Source organism: Coregonus lavaretus (genome assembly GCF_964263955.1).
Source record: "Coregonus lavaretus genome assembly, chromosome: 9".
Lineage (NCBI taxonomy): Eukaryota > Metazoa > Chordata > Actinopteri > Salmoniformes > Salmonidae > Coregonus > Coregonus lavaretus.
Window position 1 is genome coordinate 14122069 of NC_139996.1, and position 22725 is coordinate 14144793.

General features: G+C 47.4%; 1 protein-coding gene across 1 annotated transcript in view; it reads left to right on the forward strand.

Moving 5' to 3' along the window:
- Window positions 1–22725, forward strand: part of syt9b (synaptotagmin IXb) — a gene marked incomplete at its 3' end in the record, with an annotated part of 42555 nt that overhangs the window by 15651 nt on the left and 4179 nt on the right. Inside the window, exons 2-5 of the mRNA XM_084168132.1 lie at window positions 610–973; window positions 1075–1615; window positions 21284–21404; window positions 21690–21861. Coding sequence (XP_084024258.1) covers window positions 610–973; window positions 1075–1615; window positions 21284–21404; window positions 21690–21861 — 1198 coding nt within the window. The remainder of the gene's footprint in view (window positions 1–609; window positions 974–1074; window positions 1616–21283; window positions 21405–21689; window positions 21862–22725) is intronic.

Genomic DNA, 22725 nt, shown 5'->3' on the forward strand with positions numbered 1-22725 from the left:
AGGCAATGCTACCAAATACTAATTGAGTGTATGTAAACTGAAATAAATCATTCTCTCTACTATTATTCTGACATTTCACATTCTTAAAATAAAGTGGTGATCCTAACTGACCTAAGACAGGGCATTTTTACTAGGATTAAATGTCAGGAATTGTGGAAAACTGAGTTTAAAAGGTGTATGTAAACTTCAGACTACAACTGTATACTGATAGAACACACCAGGCTATCTCAGACAAAAGCCAATTCCCTTTCATTGTCTGTGAGAGGCCATTTGAGATGGGAGGACTTACTGATGAGTAAATGTTGACTGAGCAGTACTCTGTAAACTGCTAAAACCAATCTGAGTTTTTTTTCTCCTTTGCTAATTGATACAATTGCAGGCCTAAAACCCAGAGGACAATGTCCATCAAAATGCCTTACAGTCTTTCCTTACAGTGACGTTGATAATAAAGTACACATTTTTGTGTAATATCAAGTTGAGGAACACATTTAGAGAGATATAAAGAAAAGTTAATAGCATAAATAATATGTTGATATCAATACAAAAAATATATTTGTACTGTCCCCTGACTTGCCCTAATTCCATCTATCCTTGGTTATGTCTGTCCAGATGTGTCAGTGAGCCTGCTGTCACTGTTGGTGACCACCTGTGGCCTGGCCCTTTTCGGGGTCTCACTCTTCTTCTCATGGAAGCTGTGCTGGGTGCCATGGTGCGACTGTGGCCTTCCCGAGGGCTTGAAGGATGGCCACGGGGACCAGCAACCAGTCCTGATGGAGATGGATGGGGTGGAGAATGAGTACAGCGAGGACTGTGTCAAGGAGCCCTCAGGCCTTTTAGCCCCAGAGTCAGCCATGAAGATCAGCCACACGTCCCCAGACATCCCCCTGGAGGTCCAGTCCAAGCCCAAGGAAAACCACGTCAGCCATATCGCCCGCGTGCAGCGCCAGATCACAGAGCCCACCTCCTCTGTCCGGTCAGCCCCACAACACAGAAACAATAATGAGGCAATTGAACTACCCTGTTGCATTATGTCTATAGATAGCTAATGATAACTGGTTTCTCTACCCTCTGTAGGCACAACTCCTTCCGCCGCCAGATGAACCTGTCCAACCCAGACTTCAACACGGGCCAGTTCCAGAGACAGGAGTCCCTGGCCACTCTGGGCCGGATCAAACCTGAGCTCTATAAGCAGCACTCTGTGGACACGGACGACGGCAGGAGGGCTGACAGCTGCGGCCGGATACACTTCATCCTCAAGTTTGACTGTGACCTGGAGCAGCTCATCATCAAGATCCACAAAGCCCAGGACTTACCGGCCAAGGACTTCACCGGAACCTCTGACCCTTATATCAAAATCTACCTGCTCCCCGACCGCAAGACCAAGCACCAGACTAAGGTGCACCGCAAGACCCTCAACCCCGTGTTCGATGAGGTCTTCCTGTTCCCTGTGGCCTACGCTGAGCTGCCCACGCGCAAACTGCACTTCAGCGTCTACGACTTTGACCGCTTCTCCCGCCATGACATCATTGGCCAGGTGGTGGTGGATAACTTCCTGGACCTAGCAGACTTCCCCAGAGAGACTAAACTCTGTAGGGACATCCAGTACGTCACCACGGTAAGCTAACCTCTTTATGTCTCTCAATACAGTATGTTCATATTGTCTTAGGTACATGGACTAGCAACAATAAATGCACTATTGTGACTTAATGAGTTAGTAAAGTTGGGACATTATCTAAGAGCGTTTAGTGGAGAGTCACTGTTCCCAAAGAACCACCCCTATGGTGTAAAAAGAAGGCTGACATAAAAATATACTTATATGGGTGAATAATACATGATCACACCAGGAAACACATGGGGTAGTAACCTAAATTTGAGTTGGCAGTAAAGAGGCTGCTTTGACATGAGAGGATACAGAGCTGGAGATTCTCTAGATTATTCACATGAACCACATGGATCACTATAGGGAGATGTGACATACTGAAGGTTTCATCTGTTCCATTGAATCTCACTGGACTCTCACTGACATGTCAGAAAGGATCCGGAGTCTCAATTGGCTATCTCAATAAAAGTCTAATAGGAGTCTCACTGAAGAAATAAGGACTATAGTGTCATTGAAAAATTGTAAGTTGTCTGCAGTCTCAAGGGAGGACTGTAGTCTCAGTGAAATATATATATATATATAAATATATACATACAGTTGAAGTCGGAAGTTTACATACTCCTTAGCCAAATACATTTAAAGTCAGTCTTTCACAATTCCTGACATGTACTCCTAGTAAAAATTCCCTGTCTTAAGTCAGTTAGGATCACCACTGTCACGGTTTCGGCCGAGGCAGCTCCTCCTCCTTGTTCGGGCGGGTTTCGCCGGTCGTCGTCTCCGGAGTACTAGCTGCCACCGCTCCATGTTTCCTGTTTGTTTAGTTTTGTCTGTTAGCCACACCTGTCTTGTGTTATGTCTCATTAAGCACCCTATTTAGTTTCCTTGTTGTTAGTGTAGTGTTGTGTGTAATTGTTTTGTGTCAGGTGTTTATGCGTGTCCCGTGTTTCGGCACGCCATTTGCTATTTAGCTTCCTCCTCGGTTGAGGAGAGTTTTGCGCCCTGTGTTGTGCGCTCGTGTTTGGACGCCTGTGTGCGTCTTTTGGCCTCTGGCTGTTTTTGGATTATTTTTGCACTCTCCAGTAAAGCCTTGTTGGACTGTCTCTCTGCTTCTGCGCCTGATTCCACACCACACCATTTCTAACATCGTGACAGAATTACACACCACCGATGGAATCAGCAGGAGCACACGTCGACAGCGTGGAGGAACGTCTCCTGGGACAAGAGCATCGCATCAATCGGATCGGGCACGCTTTGGAGGGCGTCATGGACACCCTTCGGCGATGGGAGACCAGCGGTGTTCCCACAGCCCCACCTGTCGCTCCTTCACCACCAGACAACCAGCCCACCCCTCTACCGGAACCCAGTGGAATTCGGCTCTCGCTCCCGAGGGCGTACGACGGCTCCGCTGCCGGGTGTCAGGGGTTCCTTTTGCAAGTGGAGCTCTACCTGGCCACCATACACCCGGCGCCCTCGGGATACGAGAGCGTTTCCGCCCTCATCTCCTGTCTCACCGGCAAGGCGTTGGAGTGGGCCAACGCCGAATGGAGGGGAATAGACTCCGCCACAGTCACCTATGCGGAGTTCTCCCGCCGTTTCCGTGCGGTCTTTGACCATCCACCAGAGGGAAGAGCGGCGGGGGAACGTCTATTCCACCTCCGACAGGGGATGAGGAGCGTTCAAGAGTTTGCGCTGGAGTTCCGGACTCTAGCGGCTGATGCGGGGTGGAATGAGAAGGCCCTCATAGACCACTTTAGGTGTAGCCTTAGGGAGGACGTCCGCAGGGAGTTAGCTTGTAGGGACGCTACATTAACGTTCGACCAGCTTGTGGACATGGCTATTCGTCTGGACAACCTACTCACGACTCGCGGACGTCCCAGATGGGGGCCTCCCATTCCACCCTCCAGCGCCTCCGAGCAGAGTCCGATGGAGCTTGGAGGGGCTGGCGCTAGAGGGAGACGAGGTAGGAACCCGAGGGGGGCAGTCTCCTGCACCAGGTGTGGCCACGGAGGGCACACCGCGGCTAGGTGCTGGGGAGGGTCCTCTGAGGAGGGAGATGGCAGGCCATACAGTGGGGAGTCCTCCCAGGTGAGTAGGCGCCCTACTTACCCAGAGCTTTCTGTCGTCCACTTTACATTACCTGTTTGTTTTCCACAGGTTGCACCTCGTTCCCAGCATAAGGCGCTAGTCGATTCAGGCGCAGCTGGGAATTTTATAGATCGTAAATTCTGTGTTAAGTTAGGGATTCCCCTCCTTCCAGTCGATAAGCCTTTCCCCGTACATGCCTTAGATAGTCGTCCGTTAGGATCTGGGTGGAGTGGGGAGCTCACAGCGCCACTTAGAATGATGACGCAGGGGGGTCATGAGGAGATGATTCAACTCTATCTGATTGACTCTCCTGCGTATCCGGTGGTACTGGGGCTTCCCTGGTTGACTACCCATGATCCTACTATTTCGTGGCGAGAGAAGGCTCTTAAAGGGTGGTCTGCTCAGTGTGAGGGGTTATGTCTGGGTGTTTCCGTAGGGGCGACCTCGGTGGAAAGTCCGAACCAGATGTCAGCACTGCACATTCCTCCTGAGTATGAGGATTTGGCACTCGTGTTTAGTAAGACCCGAGCGGCACGATTGCCACCTCATAGACAGGGGGATTGTGCGATAGACCTCCAGACAGGAGCCGCGCTTCCGCGGAGCCATGTGTATCCTTTGTCACAGGAGGAGAAAAGGGCAATGGAAACTTACATTGCCGAGTCTCTGAGACAGGGATACATACGGACCTCTACTTCTCCCGCGTCCTCGAGCTTCTTTTTTGTGAAGAAGAAGGATGGAGGCCTGCGTCCGTGTATTGACTACCGCGGTCTCAATCAGGTGACTGTTAAATATAGTTATCCACTTCCGCTGATTGGGACTATGACGGAGTCATTGCACGGGGCACGGTTCTTCACAAAATTGGACCTCAGGAGCGCATATAATTTGGTGCGCATTAGGGAGGGCGATGAGTGGAAGACAGCATTTAGTACTACCTCCGGCCATTACGAGTATCTCGTCATGCCATATGGGTTAATGAATGCTCCATCAGTCTTCCAATCGTTTGTAGATGAAATTTTCCGGGACATGCAGGCGCAGGGAGTGGTGGTGTACATCGATGATATTCTGGTGTACAGCCCTACTCGGGCCGAGCATGTAGCCCTGGTGCGCAGGGTATTGAGGAGACTGTTGGAGCATGACCTGTATGTCAAGGCTGAGAAATGTCTGTTCTTCCAGGAGTCAGTTTCCTTTTTGGGTTACCAGTTGTCTGCGTCAGGGGTGAGAATGGAGGTGGACCGAGTGTCCGCCGTGCGTAATTGGCAAACCCCAACGACGGTTAAAGAGGTGCAGCGGTTTTTGGGTTTTGCGAATTACTACCGGAGGTTTATCCGGGGTTTTGGACAGGTGGCAGCTCCCATTACGTCTCTTCTGAAGGGGGGTCCGGTGCGCTTGCAGTGGTCGGCTGAGGCGGACAGGGCTTTTGGGAGACTGAAGGACCTGTTTACCTCGGCTCCGGTGTTGGCGCACCCGGATCCCACTTTACCTTTCCAAGTTGAGGTGGACGCGTCTGAGGCCGGTATTGGGGCCGTTCTATCTCAACGCTCGGGTACACCACCTAAGCTCCGCCCCTGTGCTTTTTATTCTAAGAAGCTCAGTCCGGCGGAGCGGAATTATGACGTGGGGGACAGGGAGCTGTTAGCCGTAGTACAGGCCCTAAAGGTGTGGAGGCATTGGCTTGAGGGGGCTCAGCACCCTTTATCATTCTGACCGATCACCGTAACCTGGAATACATTCGGGCAGCTAGGAGACTGAATCCTCGCCAGGCTCGATGGACTATGTTTCTCGCCCGGTTTGTGTTTAAGATCACTTACATCCCTGGGTCCCAGAACGGGAAGGCAGATGCTCTGTCCCGCCGGTATGACGCGGAGGAGAGGTGCGTGGAGTCCATTCCCATACTACCGGAGTCTTGTCTGGTGGCACCGGTGGTGTGGGAGGTCGATGCGGAGATCGAGCGGGCGTTACGTACCGACCCTAGTCCTCCACAGTGTCCGGTGGGTCGGACGTACGTCCCGCTCGAGGTCCGGGATCGGTTGATTTATTGGGCTCACACGTCTCCCTCCTCTGGACATCCGGGTATTGGTCGGACAGTGCACTGCCTTAGTACGAAGTACTGGTGGCCAACGTTAGCCAGGGATGTGAGGGTTTATGTCTCCTCCTGCTCAGTGTGTGCCCAGTGTAAGGCACCCAGACACTTGCCCAGGGGTAAATTACAGCCCCTGCCCGTTCCACGACGACCCTGGTCTCACCTATCGGTGGATTTTGTTACCGATCTTCCCCCCTCACAGGGGAATACCACCATCCTGGTCGTTGTGGATCGGTTCTCTAAGGCCTGTCGTCTCCTTCCCATGCCGGGTCTTCCTACTGCCCTACGGACCGCTGAGGCTCTATTCACTCACGTCTTCCGGCATTACGGGGTACCCGAGGATATAGTGTCCGATCGAGGCCCCCAGTTTACCTCCAGAGTCTGGAGAGCATTTATGGAACGTTTGGGGGTCTCGGTGAGCCTTACCTCGGGTTACCACCCGGAAAGTAATGGGCAGGTCGAAAGAGTCAACCAGGATGTGGGTAGGTTTCTGAGGTCATATTGTCAGGGCCGGCCGGAGGAGTGGGCGAGATATGTGCCCTGGGCCGAGATGGCACAGAACTCTCTCCGCCACTCCTCCACTAGACTAACCCCTTTTCAGTGTGTATTAGGGTACCAGCCGGTTCTGGCACCGTGGCATGAGAGCCAGATCGAGGCCCCCGCTGTGGATGAGTGGGTACGGCGCTCGGAGGAGACGTGGAACGCTGCTCACGTCCATCTGCAGCGTGCCATACGTCGACAAAAGACGAGCGCCGACCTACACCGCAGTGAGGGGCCAGTGTACGCACCTGGAGATCGAGTCTGGCTCTCAACCAGAAACCTACCCCTCCGCCTGCCCTGCCGGAAGCTGGGTCAGCGGTTTGTGGGGCCTTTTAAAGTCCTGAGGAGATTGAATGAGGTGTGTTACAGGTTAGAACTACCTATTGATTACAAGAATATTAACCCCTCATTCCATGTGTCTCTCCTCAGGCCGGTGGTAGCTGGTCCACTCCAGGACTTCGAGATTGAGGAGACTCCTCCGCCCCCGTTGGAGATCGAGGGGGCTCCGGCGTACACTGTTCGGACCATCCTGGATTCGAGACGCCGGATGGGGGGTCTCCAATATCTCGTGGAGTGGGAGGGGTACGGTCCGGAGGAGCGGTGCTGGGTGCCGAGGAGGGACATTCTGGATCCGTCCCTGATGACCGAATTCCATCGTGGTCATCCTACGCGCCCTGCTCCGCGTCCTCCTGGGCGTCCCCGAGGCCGGAGGCGGCGCGCGGCTGGAGCCGCGCGTCAAGGGGGGGGTACTGTCACGGTTTCGGCCGAGGCAGCTCCTCCTCCTTGTTCGGGCGGGTTTCGCCGGTCGTCGTCTCCGGAGTACTAGCTGCCACCGCTCCATGTTTCCTGTTTGTTTAGTTTTGTCTGTTAGCCACACCTGTCTTGTGTTATGTCTCATTAAGCACCCTATTTAGTTTCCTTGTTGTTAGTGTAGTGTTGTGTGTAATTGTTTTGTGTCAGGTGTTTATGCGTGTCCCGTGTTTCGGCACGCCATTTGCTATTTAGCTTCCTCCTCGGTTGAGGAGAGTTTTGCGCCCTGTGTTGTGCGCTCGTGTTTGGACGCCTGTGTGCGTCTTTTGGCCTCTGGCTGTTTTTGGATTATTTTTGCACTCTCCAGTAAAGCCTTGTTGGACTGTCTCTCTGCTTCTGCGCCTGATTCCACACCACACCATTTCTAACATCGTGACAACCACTTTATTTTAAGACTGTGAAATGTTAGAATAATAGTAGAGAGAATGATTTATTTCAGCTTTTATTTCTTTCATCACATTCCCAGTGGGTCAGACGTTTACATACACTCAATTAGTATTTGGTAGCATTGCCTTTAAATTGTTTAACTTGGTTCAAACGTTTCGTGTAGCCTTCCATAAGCTTCCCACAATTAGTTGGGTGAATTTTGGCCCATTCCTCTTGACAGTGCTGGTGTAACTGAGTCAGGTTTGTAGGCCTCCTTGCTCGCACACACTTTTTCAGTTCTGCCCACACATTTTCTATAGGATTGAGGTCAGGGCTTTGTGATGGCCACTCTAATACCTTGACTTTGTTGTCCTTAAGCCATTTTGCCACAACTTTGGAAGTATCCTTGGGGTCATTGTCCATTTGGAAGACCAATTTGCGACCAAGATTTAACTTCCTGACTGAATTCTTGAGATGTTGCTTCAATATATCCACATAATTTTCCTTCCTCATGATGCCATCTATTTTGTGAAGTGCACCAGTCCCACCTGCAGCAAAGCACTCCGACAGCATGATGCTGCCACCCCCGTTCTTCACGGTTGGGATGGTGTTCTTCAGCTTGAAAGCGTCCCCCTTTTTCTTCCAAACATAACGATGGTCATTATGGCAAAACAGTTATATTTTTGTTTCATCAGACCAGAGGACATTTCTCCAAAAAGTACGATCTTTGTCTCCATGTGCAGTTGCAAACCGTAGTCTGGCTTTTTTATGGCGGTTTTGGACCAGTGGCTTCTTCCTTGCTGAGCGGCCTTAAAGGTTATGTTGATATAGGACTTGTTTTACTGTGGATATAGATACTTTTGTACCTGATTTCTTTTGATTTTCCAATGATGTCAAGCAAAGAGGCACTGAGTTTGAATGTAGGCTTTGAAATAGATCCACAGGTACACCTCCAATTGACTCAAACTATGTCAATTAGCCTATCAGAAGCTTCTAAAGCCATGACATAATTTTCTGGAATTTTCCAAGCTGTTTAAAGGCAACTTAGTGTATGTAAACTTCTGACCCACTGGAATTGTGATACAGTGAATTATAAGTGAAATAATCTGTCTGTAAACAATTGTTGGAAAAATTGTGTCATGCACAAAGTAGATGTCCTAACTGACTTGCAAAAACTATAGTTTGTTAACAAGAAATTTGTGGAGTGGTTGAAAAACAAGTTTTAATGACTCCAACCTAAGTGTATGTAAACTTCCGACTTCAACTGCATATATACACACACACACACACACACACACTACATGACCATATGAATGTGGACTCCGGCTCGTCGGACATCTCATTCCAAAATCCTGCGCATTAATATGGACTTGGTCCCCCCTTTGCTGCTATAACAGCCTCCACTCCTCTGGGAAGGCTTTCCACTAGATGTTGGAACATTGCTGCAGGGACTTGCTTCCATTCAGCCACAAGAGCATTAGTGAGGTAGTGATGTTGGGCGATTAGGCCTGGCTCGCAGTCGGCATTCCAATTCATCCCAAAGGTGTTCGATGGGGTTGAGGTCAGGGCTCTGTGCTGGTCAGTCAAGTTCTTCCACACTGATCTCGACAAACCATTTCTGTATGGACCTCGCTTTGTGCACAGGGGCATTATCATGCTGAAATAGGAAAGGGCCTTCCACAAACTGTTGCCACAATGTTGGAAGCACAGAATTGTCTAGAATGAAATTGTATGCTGTAGCATTAAGATTTCCCTTTACTTGAACTAAGGGGCCTAGCCTAAACCTTGATAAACAGCCCCAGACCATTATTCCTCCTTCACCAATCTTTACAGTTGGGACTATGCATTCGGGCAGGTAGCGTACTCCTGGCATTCGCCAAACCCAGATTCGTACGTCGGACTGCCAGATGGTGAAGCGTGATTCATCACTCCAGAGAACGCATTTCCACTGCTCCAGTCCAATGGCGGCGAGCTTTACACCACTTTAGCCTATGCTTGGCATTGCACATGGTAATCTTAGGCTTGTGTGCGGCTGCTTGGCCATGGAAACCCACATCATGATGCTCCCGACGAACAGTTCTTGTGCTGACGTTGCTTCCAGAGGCAGTTTGATACTTGTTTGTGAGTGTTGCAACCGAGGACAGACGATTTGTACGCGCTTTGCGCAACAGCACTCGGCGGTCCCGTTCTGTGAGCTTGTGTGGCCTACCACTTCGTGGCTGAGCTGTTGTTGCTCCTAGACGTTTCCACTTCACAACAGCAGCACATAAAGTTGACCGGGGCAGCTCTAGCAGGGCAGGGCGACTCCGGGATGCTGACCTTCTAGGCAGAGTTGCAAAGAAAAAGCCATATCTCAGACTGGCCAATAAAAATAAAAGATTAAGATAGGCAGTCTGAGATATGGCTTTTTCTTTGCAACTCTGCCTAGAAGGTCAGCATCCTGAAGTCGCCTCTTCACTGTTGACGTTGAGACTGGTGTTTTGCAGGTACTATTTAATGAAGCTGCCAGTTGAGGACCTTTGAGGCATCTGTTTCTCAAACTAGACACTCTAATGTATTTGTCCTCTTGCTCAGTTGTGCACCGGGGCCTCCCACTCCTCTTTCTATTCTGGTTAGAGACAGTTTGGGCTGTTCTGTGAAGTGAGTAGTACACGGCATTGTACGAGATCTTCAGTTTCTTGGCAATTTCTCGCATGGAATAGCCTTAATTCCTCAGAACAAGAATAGACTGATGAGTTTCAGAAGAAAGTTATTTGTTTCTGGCCATTTTGGAGCCTGTAATCGAACCCACAATTGCTGATGCGCCAGATACTCAACTAGTCTCAAGAAGGCCAGTTTTATTGCTTCTTTAAATCAGCAAAACAGTTTTCAGCTGTGCTAACATAAATTGCAAAAGGGTTTTCTATGTCACGCCATGGTTCTGGGGACTCTTGTATGTTGAGCCAGGGTGTTAGTTTCTTTGTGTAGTGTCTATGTTTCGTTTCCTATGTTCTGTTCTAGGTTATGTGTTTCTATGTTGGCCGGGGTGGTTCTCAATCAGAGGCAACGAGAATCAGCTGTTGCTTGTTGTCTCTGATTGGGAACCATACTTAGGCAGCCTTTTGTGCACTTGTGATTCGTGGGATCTTGTTCCGTGTAGGTTTGTGTATATGACCGAGGACTTCACGTATCGTTTTTGTTGTTTTGTCATTTGTATCGTGTTGCTAAGTACACTATTAAAGAGATGTACGCATATCACGCTGCGCCTTGGTCCACTCATTATGACGATCGTGACAGAAGATCCCACCAAAACAGGACCAAGCAGCGTTTCCAGGAGCAAACGCCGGGTAAGGAGCTGGAGAGGTTGGCGATGGCCCAGGTGGGCCAATGGTGGTCCTGGGAGGACATGTTCGCAGGTAAAGGGCCATGGGCTAAAGTTAAAGCCCTGGCGAGAGAGGAGGTACGGCGCCAACAGTGTCATCGTTGGACAGACGAGAGGCACCCCCAATAAAACATTTTGGGGGGGCACACGGCATGGACGACGGGGCTGCTGGAGGCAGATACAGGGCGAGTTTGTGGACGAGGAGAGAAGGCCACCAGGTTACGGGGGCCATTGGTCGTTAGAGGGAGGGAGAGTGTAGAGGCACGGCGAGAGGTACTGAGGTGTGTTACCAGTCCGGTCCGGCCCGTTCCTGTCCCTCGCACCAAGCCTGTGATGCGCGTCGCCAGCCCAGCCCGGCCCGGCCTGTTCCTGCCCCTCGCACCAAGCCTGTGGTGCGCGTCGCCAGCCCGGCCCGGCCTGTTCCTGCCCCTCGCACCAAGCCAATGGTGCGCGTCGCCAGCCCGGCCCGGCCTGTTCCTGCACCTCGCACCAAGCCAATGGTGCGCGTCGCCAGCCCGGCCCGGCCTGTTCCTGCTCCCCGCACCAAGCCTGTGGTGCGCGTCGCCAGCCCGGCCCGGCCTGTTCCTGCCCCTCGCACCAAGCCTGTGGTGCGCGTCGCCAGCCCGGCCCGGCCTGTTCCTGCTCCCCGCACCAAGCCTGTGGTGCGCGTCGCCAGCCCGGTCCGGCCTGTTCCTGCCCCTCGCACCAAGCTTGTGGTGCGCGTCGTCAGCCCGGTCCGGCCCGTTCCTGCTCCCCGCACCAAGCCAGTGGTGCGCGTCGTCAGCCCGGTCCGGCCCATACCTGCTCCCCGCACCAAGCCAGTGGTGCGCATCGTCAGCCCGGTCCGGCCCGTTCCTGCTCCCCGCACCAAGTCAGTGGTGCGCGTCGTCAGCCTGGTCCGGCCCATTCCTGCTCCCCGCACCAAGCCTGTGGTGCGCGTCGTCAGTCCGGCACAGCCCGTGCCTGTTTCACCGGTGCCTGGTCAGGTACCGGTCAGCTGCTCCACACCGGAGCCTAAGCAATCCGCTCCACCGATGTCCAGTCCAGCTCCAGCCAGCGTGGCCAGACCAGACCAGGGGCGCTACGGGGGGGTTGTTAGAGGGTGGTGGTCACGCCCGGAGCCGGATCCGCCTCCGAGGTGGAATGCCCACCCGGCCCCTCCCCTGTTGGGTTTATGTTGGCGCGGTCGCAGTCCGCGCCTTTGGGGGGGGGGTACTGTCACGCCCTGGCTCTGGGGACTCTTGTATGTTGAGCCAGGGTGTTAGTTTCTTTGTGTAGTGTCTATGTTTCGTTTTCTATGTTCTGTTCTAGGTTATGTGTTTCTATGTTGGCCGGGGTGGTTCTCAATCAGAGGATCAGCTGAATCAGCTGTTGCTTGTTGTCTCTGATTGGGAACCATACTTAGGCAGCCTTTTGTGCACTTGTGATTCGTGGGATCTTGTTCCGTGTAGGTTTTGTGTATATGACCGAGGACTTCACGTATCGTTTTTGTTGTTTTGTTATTTGTATCGTGTTGCTAAGTACACTATTAAAGAGATGTACGCATATCACGCTGCGCCTTGGTCCACTCATTATGACGATCGTGACATTCTAATGATCAATTAGCCTTTTAAAATGATAAACTTGGATTAGCAAACACAATGTGCCATTGGAACAGAGGACTGATGGTTGCTGATAATGGGCCTCTGTACGCCTATGTAGATATTCCATAAAAAAATCAGCCATTTCCAGCTACAATAGCCATTTACAACATTAACAATGTCTACACTGTATTTCTGATCAATTTGATGTTATTTTAATGGACAGAAAATTGCTTTTCTTTCGAAAACAAGGACATTTCTAAGTGACCCCAAACTTTTGAACGGTAGTATATATATATATATATATATATATATATATAAAATTGAGACTACAGTCCTCCCTTGAGACTGCAGACAACTTACAATCCTTCAATGACACCATAGTCTTTATTCCTTCAGTGAGACTCCAATGAGACTGTAGACTTCTATTGAGATAGCCAATTAAGACTCCAGAGCTTTTCTGACAATGCGAGTCCAGTACTGTACTGTATATTTACATTTACATTTTAGTCATTTAGCAGACGCTCTTATCCAGAGCGACTTACAGTTAGTGAGTGCATACATCTATCTACTTACTGTCTGCCTGGAGGGCCATGCTCTTTTTTTACTTGTGTTCATTTTCACTTCCCATGATCCCATGATTTACCACCAGTGTAGGGATTTCAGTTAATCAATAGTATGGTAAGGCTTAGACAATGCCTTGAGGACAATTAAGTCTAGGGCTAGGTACTTTCTGTCATTGGCTCTACACTGGGCAAGTTGCACGTTAATATAGATCTATAATTAGTACCCATTGAGATGAACAACCTGTACAGGTACATATTTTTGTGCATTTTGATTAGAATTGCTAAAAGCTATAACGTGGAGAAGGGTTAGTGGAAGATTGAAGGCAAATTAAAGATTGAGATCTAAAAGCTATCAATCCATTAACAGCCAGTCACTTTAAATAAGGTCAGAAATATAGGCTAAAATACTATAGAGTAGATATTTTCACAGCTTTGCTCAGGAGGCCAGTCTTTCACATGTTGACTCTCAGAGAATGTCAAGCTTGGCGACTTCCTAGATCAAAAAATAAAATAAAAATCTACTTCCTGTGTCATGCGGGTGAGCTCACTTGGGAGCCATGGGTTTGCTTTAAAGTGGAAGCAAGTACAAACACACAGACACATACACACACAAACGGCCACACGCGGCCACAAACATAATGTACACAAATACACACGCACACACAGCCACTCAGCCAACTGGGCCAGCCCCCCTGGGAACAGAGCATGGGACATCAGAAGTCCAAGCACTAGTCCATGCATAAATCATACCTCAGGGTGAAGTTAGGTTTCAAACATCCCATATGTAACATAAAAGCTGTAAACTGGCATCACATTTGGCATTAAAGTGGTACATCTCCATAAATAAACTGTAGGATCGCATGAAGAGTAGGGAGGTCAAGAATACTTTGAAAATTTTACACACCACCAACAGTGCCTTGCAAAAGTATTCATCCCCCTTGGCGTTTTTCCTATTTTGTTGCATTACAACCTGTAATTTAAATTGACTTTTATTTTTGGATTTCATGTAATGGACATACGCAAAATAGTGAAAGTGAAATGAAAAAAATAACTTGTTTCAGAAAATTCTAAAAAAGTAATAACGGAAAAATGGTGCGTGCATATGTATTCACCCCCTTTGCTATGAAGCCCCTAAATAAGATCTGGTGCAACCAATTACCTTCAGAAGTCACATAATTAGCTAAATAAAGCCCACCTGTGTGCAATCTAAGTGTGACATGATCTCAGTATATATACACCTGTTCTGAAAGGCCCCAGAGTCTGCAACACCACTAAGCAAGGGGCACCACCAAGCAAGCGGCACCATGAAGACCAAGGAGCTCTCCAAACAGGTCAGGGACAAAGTTGTAGAGAAGTACAGATCAGGGTTGGGTTATAAAGAAATATCCAAAACTTTGAACATCCCATGGAGCACCATTAAATCCATTATAAAAAAATTGAAAGAATATGGCACCACAACAAACCCGCCAAGAGAGGGCTGCCCACCAAAACTCACGGACCAGGCGAGGAGGGCATTAATCAGAGAGGCAACAAAGAGACCAAAGATAACCCTGAAGGAGCTGCAAAGCTCCACAGCGGAGATTGGAGTATATGTCCATAGGACCACTTTAAGCTGTACACTCCACTGAGCTGGGCTTTACGGAAGAGTGGCCAGAAAAAAGCCATTGCTTAAAAAATAAATAAGCAAACACGTTTGGTGTTGGCCAAAAGGCATGTGGGAGACTCCGCAAACATATGGAAGAAGGTACTCTGGTCAGATGAGACAAAAATTTAGCTTTTTGGCCATCAAGGAAAACGCTGTGTCTGGCGCAAACCCAACACCTCTCATCACCCCGAGAACACCATCCCCACATGAAGCATGGTGGTGGCAGCATCATGCTGTGGGGATGTTTTTCCATCGGCAGGGACTGGGAAACTGGTCAGAATTGAAGGAATGATGGATGGCGCTAAATACAGGGAAATTCTTGAGGGAAACCTGTTTCAGACTTCCAGAGATTTGAGACTTTGCAAAGGTTCACCTTCCAGCAGGACAATTTTTTATTTATTGTATTTTATTTCACCTTTATTTAACCAGGTAAGCCAGTTGAGAACAAGTTCTCATTTACAACTGCGACCTGGCCAAGATAAAGCAAAGCAGTGCGATAAAAACAACAACACAGAGTTACATATGGGGTAAACAAAACATAAAGTCAAAAATACAACAGAAAATATATATACAGTGTGTGCGAATGTAGTAAGTTATTGAGGTAAGGCAATAAATAGGCCATAGTGCAAAAATAGTAACAATTTCGTAATTAACACTGGAATGATAGATGTGCAAAAGATGATGTGCAAATAGAGATACTGGGGTGCAAATTAGCAAAATAAATAACAATATGGGAATGAGGTAGTTGGGTGGCTAATTTCAGAATGGCTGTGTACAGGTGCAGTGATCGGTAAGCTGCTCTGACAACTGACGCTTAAAGTTAGTGATGGAGATAAGAGTCTCCAGCTTCAGAGATTTTTGCAGTTCGTTCCAGTCATTGGCAGCAGAGAACTGGAAGGAATGGTGGCCAAAGGAGGTGTTGGCTTTGGGGATGACCAGTGACATATACCTGCTGGAGTGCAGACTACGGGTGGGTGTTGCTATGGTGACCAGTGAGCTAAGATAAGACGGGGATTTGCCCAGCAGTGATTTATAGATGACCTAGAGCCAGTGGGTTTGGCGACGAATATGTAGTGAGGGCCCGCCAACAAGAGCGTACAGGTCACAATGGTGGGTCGTATATGGGGCTTTGGTGACAAAACGGATGGCACTGTGATAGACTACATCCAATTTGCTGAGTAGTGTTGGAGGCTATTTTGTAAATGACATCGCCGAAGTCAAGGATCGGTAGCATAGTCAGTTTTACGAGGGCATGTTTGGCAGCATGAGTGAAGGAGCCTTTGTTGCGAAATAGGAAGCCGATTCTAGATCTAACTTTTGATTGGAGATGCTTAATGTGAGTCTGGAAGGAGAGTTTACAGTCTAACCAGACACCTAGGTATTTGTAGTTGTCCACATACTCTAGGTCAGACCCGTCGAGAGTAGTGATTCTAGTCGGGTGGGCGGGTGCAAGCAGCGGTCGGTTGAAGAGCATGCATTTCGTTTTACTAGTGTTTAAGAGTGTTGGAGGCTACGGAAGGAGTGTTGTATGGTGTTGAAGCTCGTTTGGAAGTTTGTTAACACAGTGTCCAATGAAGGTCCAGATGTATACAAAATGGTGTCGTCCGCATAGAGGTGGATCTGAGCGTCACCAGCAGCAAGAGCGACATCATTGATATACACAGAGAATAGAGTCGGCCCGAGAATTGAACCCTGTGGCACCCCCATAGAGACAGCCAGAGGTCCAGACAACAGGCCCTCCGATTTGACACATTGAACTCTATCTGAGAAGTAGTTGGTGAACCAGGCGAGGCAGTCATTAGAGAAACAAAGGCTATTTAGTCTGCCAATAAGAATGTGGTGGTTGACAGAGTCGAAAGCCTTGGCCAGGTCGATGAAGACGGCTGCGCAGTACTGTCTTTTAGGACCTTGAGCGTGGCTGAGGTGCACCCATGACCAGCTCGGAAACCGGATTGCATAGCGGAGAAGGTACGGTGGGATTCTAAATGGTCGGTGATCTGTTTGTTAACTTGGCTTTCAAATACTTTCGAAAGGCAGGGCAGGATGGATATAGGTCTGTAACAGTTTGGATCTAGAGTGTCACCCCCTTTGAAGAGGGGGATGATCGTGTCAGCTTTCCAATCTCTGGGGATCTCAGACGTTATGAAAGAGAGGTTGAACAAGCTAGTAATAGGGGTTGCGACAATTTCGGCGGCTAATTTTAGAATTGTTGCAAAAGGTGGCTCTACAAAGTATTGACTTTGGGGGGTGAATAGTTATGCACGCTCAAGTGTTCTGTTTTTTTGTCCTATTTCTTTTGTTTCACAAAAAAAATATTTTGCATCTTCAAAGTGGTAGGCATGTTGTGTAAATCAAATGATACAAACCCACAAAAAATACATTTTAATTCCAGGTTGTAAGGCAACAAAATAGGAAAAATGCCAAGGGGGGTGAATACTTTCGCAAGCCCCTGTACTTCTTCGATAACAATGAAAAATGTTAGTTTTTTCCTTATTCCACATCTTCCAGGGCCAGAGAGAGACACAAATACCCATACAAGTGCACCAGCTCCAAACCTTTTACTTGGTCTCTATAAGCCTCTAGGTCAGAAAGCCACCTTTGAGTGTTGAATTGAACCGTTAGACAATAGAACAGGATCACTTACGGTTTATTCTGTCAGGAAGATAAAGGATCTGGATCTGGATGGATGGAGGGACCTGTTGCTGTTTACCACTTTGGTAACACTTTTAATTAGACACAGCTTAACTCATCTATTCTAGAACTCAGACCAATAGCCTCTTCAGGTTCACATTAATTGTCAGGCTGTTATAACAAAGATTACAAAGAGCACAGTAATTTGTGTCCCTGCAACGACAGTCAATAGTACTGATCTGAGCCAACTTGGGACATACTGTAATTAGCATGACTGTGTGTGGCATGATCCATTGCAGCAGGTTTACTACCTAGCTCCACAATAACCACCACTGCAGCATAATGTACTTCCGCCCCACCGCCATGGTTTTTATTTTTGTTTTGTTGACGAAGCGGAGGTGGGGAGCGTCGCACAATGTAAAAAAAATAAAATGTCTTTACATATTCTGCTGTTCTATCCTGCATGCAATGATGTCAGAGGGGGGAAAAAACAGTGTTTGTTGTTTGCAGTAACTTCTTTGTTGTTGTAATATTGCAAACGGACGTGGCACTTCCACCATTATTGATTCCAGCATTATGGCATTATCTAGGCCTATGCGAGTGATGCAGGACTGCATTTTTGTTTTTCAACTATTTTAAGGTCATCTGTAAATATATTCAGGCCTCGTTGTTCCTCCAGTAATGAAGAGAATTAAGTAAGTAAGATAAATACATTGAGGAGTAAAGTACGTAAAGGGCAATCCATTTATCAGTGTGAGAGAATGACAGAGGGAAGAGGAAAAGGTGAATCAGGATGATTTACTAGGCCAACTGCTGAGAGAAGAGCGGTCACCACTGAAAAACACATCCAGATTTTATTCACATTTCCACCAGGTCCATTGAGTATTAAAGGCCCAGTGCAGTCAAAATTCAGTTTTTCCTGTGTTTTATATAATATTATAAAACAGCTGATGAAACTAACACTATAAAAGCATTTGGTCACACTTTATTTGGATAGTCCGGATAGTCCATGTAGATGCTCTACAGATGGCCATACTATCAACAAACTATCTGTTGATAAGCAACTGCTTGTTAAGGTTACGGTTAGGATTAGGTTTGAATAAGGGTTAGGGTAAGGGTTAAGGTTAAGTTTAGGGTTAGGATTAGGGTAATGGTTAAGTTTAGGGTAAGGATTAGGGTTAAGGTTAGGGTTAAGGCTAGGTTTAGTAGATAGTTAGTTGAAATGTTACTGATAGTCTGTAGAGCATCAACAGATGGACTATACTAATAAAGTGTTACCAAAAATGTGATCAGTGTTATTTCCTGATAGTTGCTGGTTGAAAATAAAATCTACACAGGACCTTCTAATCAGCAGGTATGCATGGGTGGGAGTTTTGGCTTTCCATGCGTAAATTGGTTAATAGCCCAATAACAAAGAGTGTTTCGAACATCTCTGCCAATAACAGCTAGTTTTCAGTTTCCCACAGTCATTTTTGCTCAATATAATTTTTTCCCACTATTACAGTAAGGTACTTAATTGTTACCCAGAAATAATTTGATATTGATATAAAAACGGCTGCATTGGGACTTTAAGAATGTTTTATTCACAAGATGACAACATCCCAAACTCTGTTGTTGTTAACTAGTTAAACATGAGTACTGTCTTAGGTAGTTCTAATGTGTTAGCTTACCCTGATTCTGTCAGTGTACATTTAGCAGATACCAGCCCGGGTCGCACAGCTAAAGTGGGGATTCATGTCGTTCCACAGTGGGTCACAACTGCTGACTTACTGTCTGCTGATGTAATAAAATGACATGGCACGACATGGCCTTACACACGGTGGCTATTTCACCTCTCTATCTCCCTCTCTCTTTGTCTCCCTCTGTTTCTCTCTACTAACATGGTAGCAACACACCCTGTCTATTAAGAGGCCCTTTAAAAAGAGAGAGAGATCCCAGGGTGATGGATAATTACAGAAGATAGACTGCCAACATTCTCGCTCAGCCATATTGGAGGCCTTTAGAGCTCCAGTGTAATTTCATTGAAAGAGCACAAGTGACCATAATTCCACCACAGACTTGATTTAAGTGCTTCAACGAGTAAGAGGCGACTGTTATCCTATAGTCTGCAGATGGAAGTGGGTAATTTGATTATTTAGCCTGAGAGGGATGGGTTGCATGGTTCCACCCCTAATATGTGTGTGTGTGTGTGTGTGTGTGTGTAGAGGCTGAGAGTCTGTGTGTGTGTGTCTGTGTGTGTTTGTATTGCAAAGTGTGGACTGATGATGCTGTAGGTTAGAGGTCACTGTGGTTCCTTGCCCTATGTTGACAGCCTTGATAAATCAACTATTTTGTTTGATTCAATTGATAGTGATATTGGACGGGCCAGAGAGCAGTATTAGCGCGCCCTAATGTTGTTTTGGATACAGTAGATTGCATTAGATCTGCCATTACAACTATCCAGATAGAACACTTATTGATGCTTGAATGAATGTCCCAATTCTACATTTTCCACCGTTGCACCTGACCTTTTTCAAACTCCCAATCAATGTCCTTGTCTAAAAACTAAAAGTCAACAACAACCTCCAAAATCTTTCACATTCCTTGCAGGACAGGACATGAATTACAATGCACAAAGAAGAACACAACAAACAGCATACATTATTAGTGCAAGTCCTTAGCAACCATGTCCATTGATCTCTGGTGGATGTGATGTGAGGTGTTTTAGAGAGGCTTTGAAATGGAACATCAAAGTAACTATCAGAGTTGAGACCCACTTATAGCAACATGCATTTTTCATATACAGCACATTAGAACAATGTAGCGCAACAGACAGCATGTTATTCTTAAACTTTGAGCTTAACTTTTGAGCTTTGAAGTTACAGTTTGGGACACTATTCCTACAGAAATACATTTTCCAATTCAGGTCCGTCGACGTTGAGTGAGCAATGAGCATAAATGGAGCTGTGTTTGCCTTTCAGTATATTCAAACTTCAGTTACTTCATCAGTGAACATATTCCCTTAGAGAACACAGTGTGCTATATGAGGAACTAAACCCAGTTGCCAATGTTGACGATGGGCTTGTCAGAGCCATGACAGCCAGGCAGAATGGCCTGATATCCCTGGCAACAGAGCTCCAGCAGGGTGTGAGCTAGCTAGCTTCTTGGGGAGGCTGTGTGTGTGTGTGTGTTTGTGATACTGGGACTGACCACTGACCAGGCAGGAGGTGACCAGGGCAGTCCTGATAATGAGTGGTTCTCTGTGGAGAGCTGGACTGACCTTTCCTGCTGATGCAGAATAATGGGGCTTCCCTCACACTGAGCCCAGGGGCCTGCTGACGGGAATCTTCACACAGGGGGAATGATCTGTTATAACAGGCCTGTACAGCTAAAGGCTAAGGAGCACACACGCACCAGTTGAGGCTGCTGAGGGGAGGACGGCTCATAATAATGGCTGGAATGGAGTGAATGGAATGGCATCAAACACATCAAACCACGTGTTTGATGTATTTGATACCATTCCACCTATTCGGCTCCAGCCATTAGCATGAGCCCGTCCTCCCCAATTAAGGTGCCACCAATCTCCTGTGACACGTACGCACACACACACACACACAACCACATGGGTATGCACAAACACGCACGCACACAAAGCCTTATTCAGATGTCAGGCTAGTGCTAGCCAAGCCTGAAGATGCTGCTTATTTAGTGGGCTCCCAGCTTCAAAAACCTACAGGATTAACAGGGTTGTCAGGGTTACCTACCATTGTGAGGTGCATGCCTCAACCGGAGGTGAGACTTGTGGCCTCCATATTCCCTGCCGGTAACTAACCTTGTGAGTGATGCTGGTGTCTGACGAACACATTACTCTCTCACAGAAAAGCTATTTTCGAAAGTGATAATTGGAACGCTGCTCTTCCTGTTAACTCACTGTGAACCTGCAGAATCTCTAACAGGGAAGCCAGAGCTATAATGTATGATGACATTGTGAGACATTCGGTTACTAAACATTTTTCACTGATGTTTTCAATACTTTTTAGGACAATGTGGACTTGGGCGATCTCATGTTCTCCCTCTGTTACCTACCAACGGCTGGAAGGCTGACCATCACAATGATCAAGGCTAGGAACCTCAAAGCCATGGACATCACTGGAGCCTCAGGTAGGGGGTCAATAATGTAGGGACTGGGGTCTAGTCTAATATGACAGGGTAATATATCAAATGGAATTTCTGTCTCCCAGTCTTTTAATAACATGGTCCATTGAGCAGAAGGCATGACAAAACATATCAATGTAGCACGACTGTTGAAGAGGCCATGTCTGCATCCGAAATGGCACCATATTCCCTATATAGTGCACAAATTTTGACCATAGGCCTATGTGGACGTACCCCATCAGTTACTCCTTGGGTTTCCCCTTTCCCCCACTGTGTCCCAACTCTCTCTAGATCCCTATGTGAAGGTGTCTTTAATGTGTGAGGGACGGAGATTGAAGAAGAGGAAAACATCCACCAAGCGAAACACTCTGAATCCTGTCTACAACGAAGCCATAGTATTTGATGTACCTCCCGAGAACATTGATCAGATCAGTCTCCTAATAGCAGTGATGGACTACGATCGGTAAATACATTTCATTTTTGTAAAGCTTTTATGAACTGAACTCCATATCATTATGGCAGCAGTTTATGTTTTATTTTCTGCAAATAGCCTGCAGGTTTGTGGTGACTACGATACACTGAAAATAAAATGAGAAAGCAGTATGTTAGCGGTATACAAACACATACAGTCCCAGTCAAAAGTTTGGACACACCTACTAATTCAAGGGGTTTTCTTTATTTTTACTATTTTCTACATTGTAGAATAATAGTGAAGACATCAAAACTACGAAATAACACATATGGAATCATGAAGTAACCAAAAAAGTGTGAAACAAATCAAAATATATTCAAATAGCCACCCTTTGCCTTGATGACAACTTTGCACACTCTTGGCATTCTCTCAGCCAGCTTCAGCTGGAATGCTTTCCAACAGTCTTGAAGGTGTTCCCACATATGCTGAGCACTTGTTGGCTGCTTTTCCTTCACTCTGCCGTCTGACTCATCCCAAACCATCTCAATTGGGTTGAGGTCGGGGGATTGTGGAGGCCAGGTCATCTGATGCAGCACTCCATCACTCCTTCTTGGTCAAATAGCCCTTACACAGCCTGAATATTTGTTGGGTCATTGTCCTGTTGAAAAACAAATGATAGTCCCACTAAGCCCAAACCAGATGGGATGGCGTATCGTTGCAGAATGCTGTGGTAGCCATGCTGGTGTGCCTTGAATTCTAAATAAATCACAGACAGTGTCACCAGCAAAGCACCCCCACACCATAACACCTCTTCCTCCATGCTTTACGTTGGGAACTACACATGCGGAGATCCGTTCACCCACACTGCGTCTCACAAAGACACGGCGGTTGCAATCCAAAATCTCCAATTTGGAC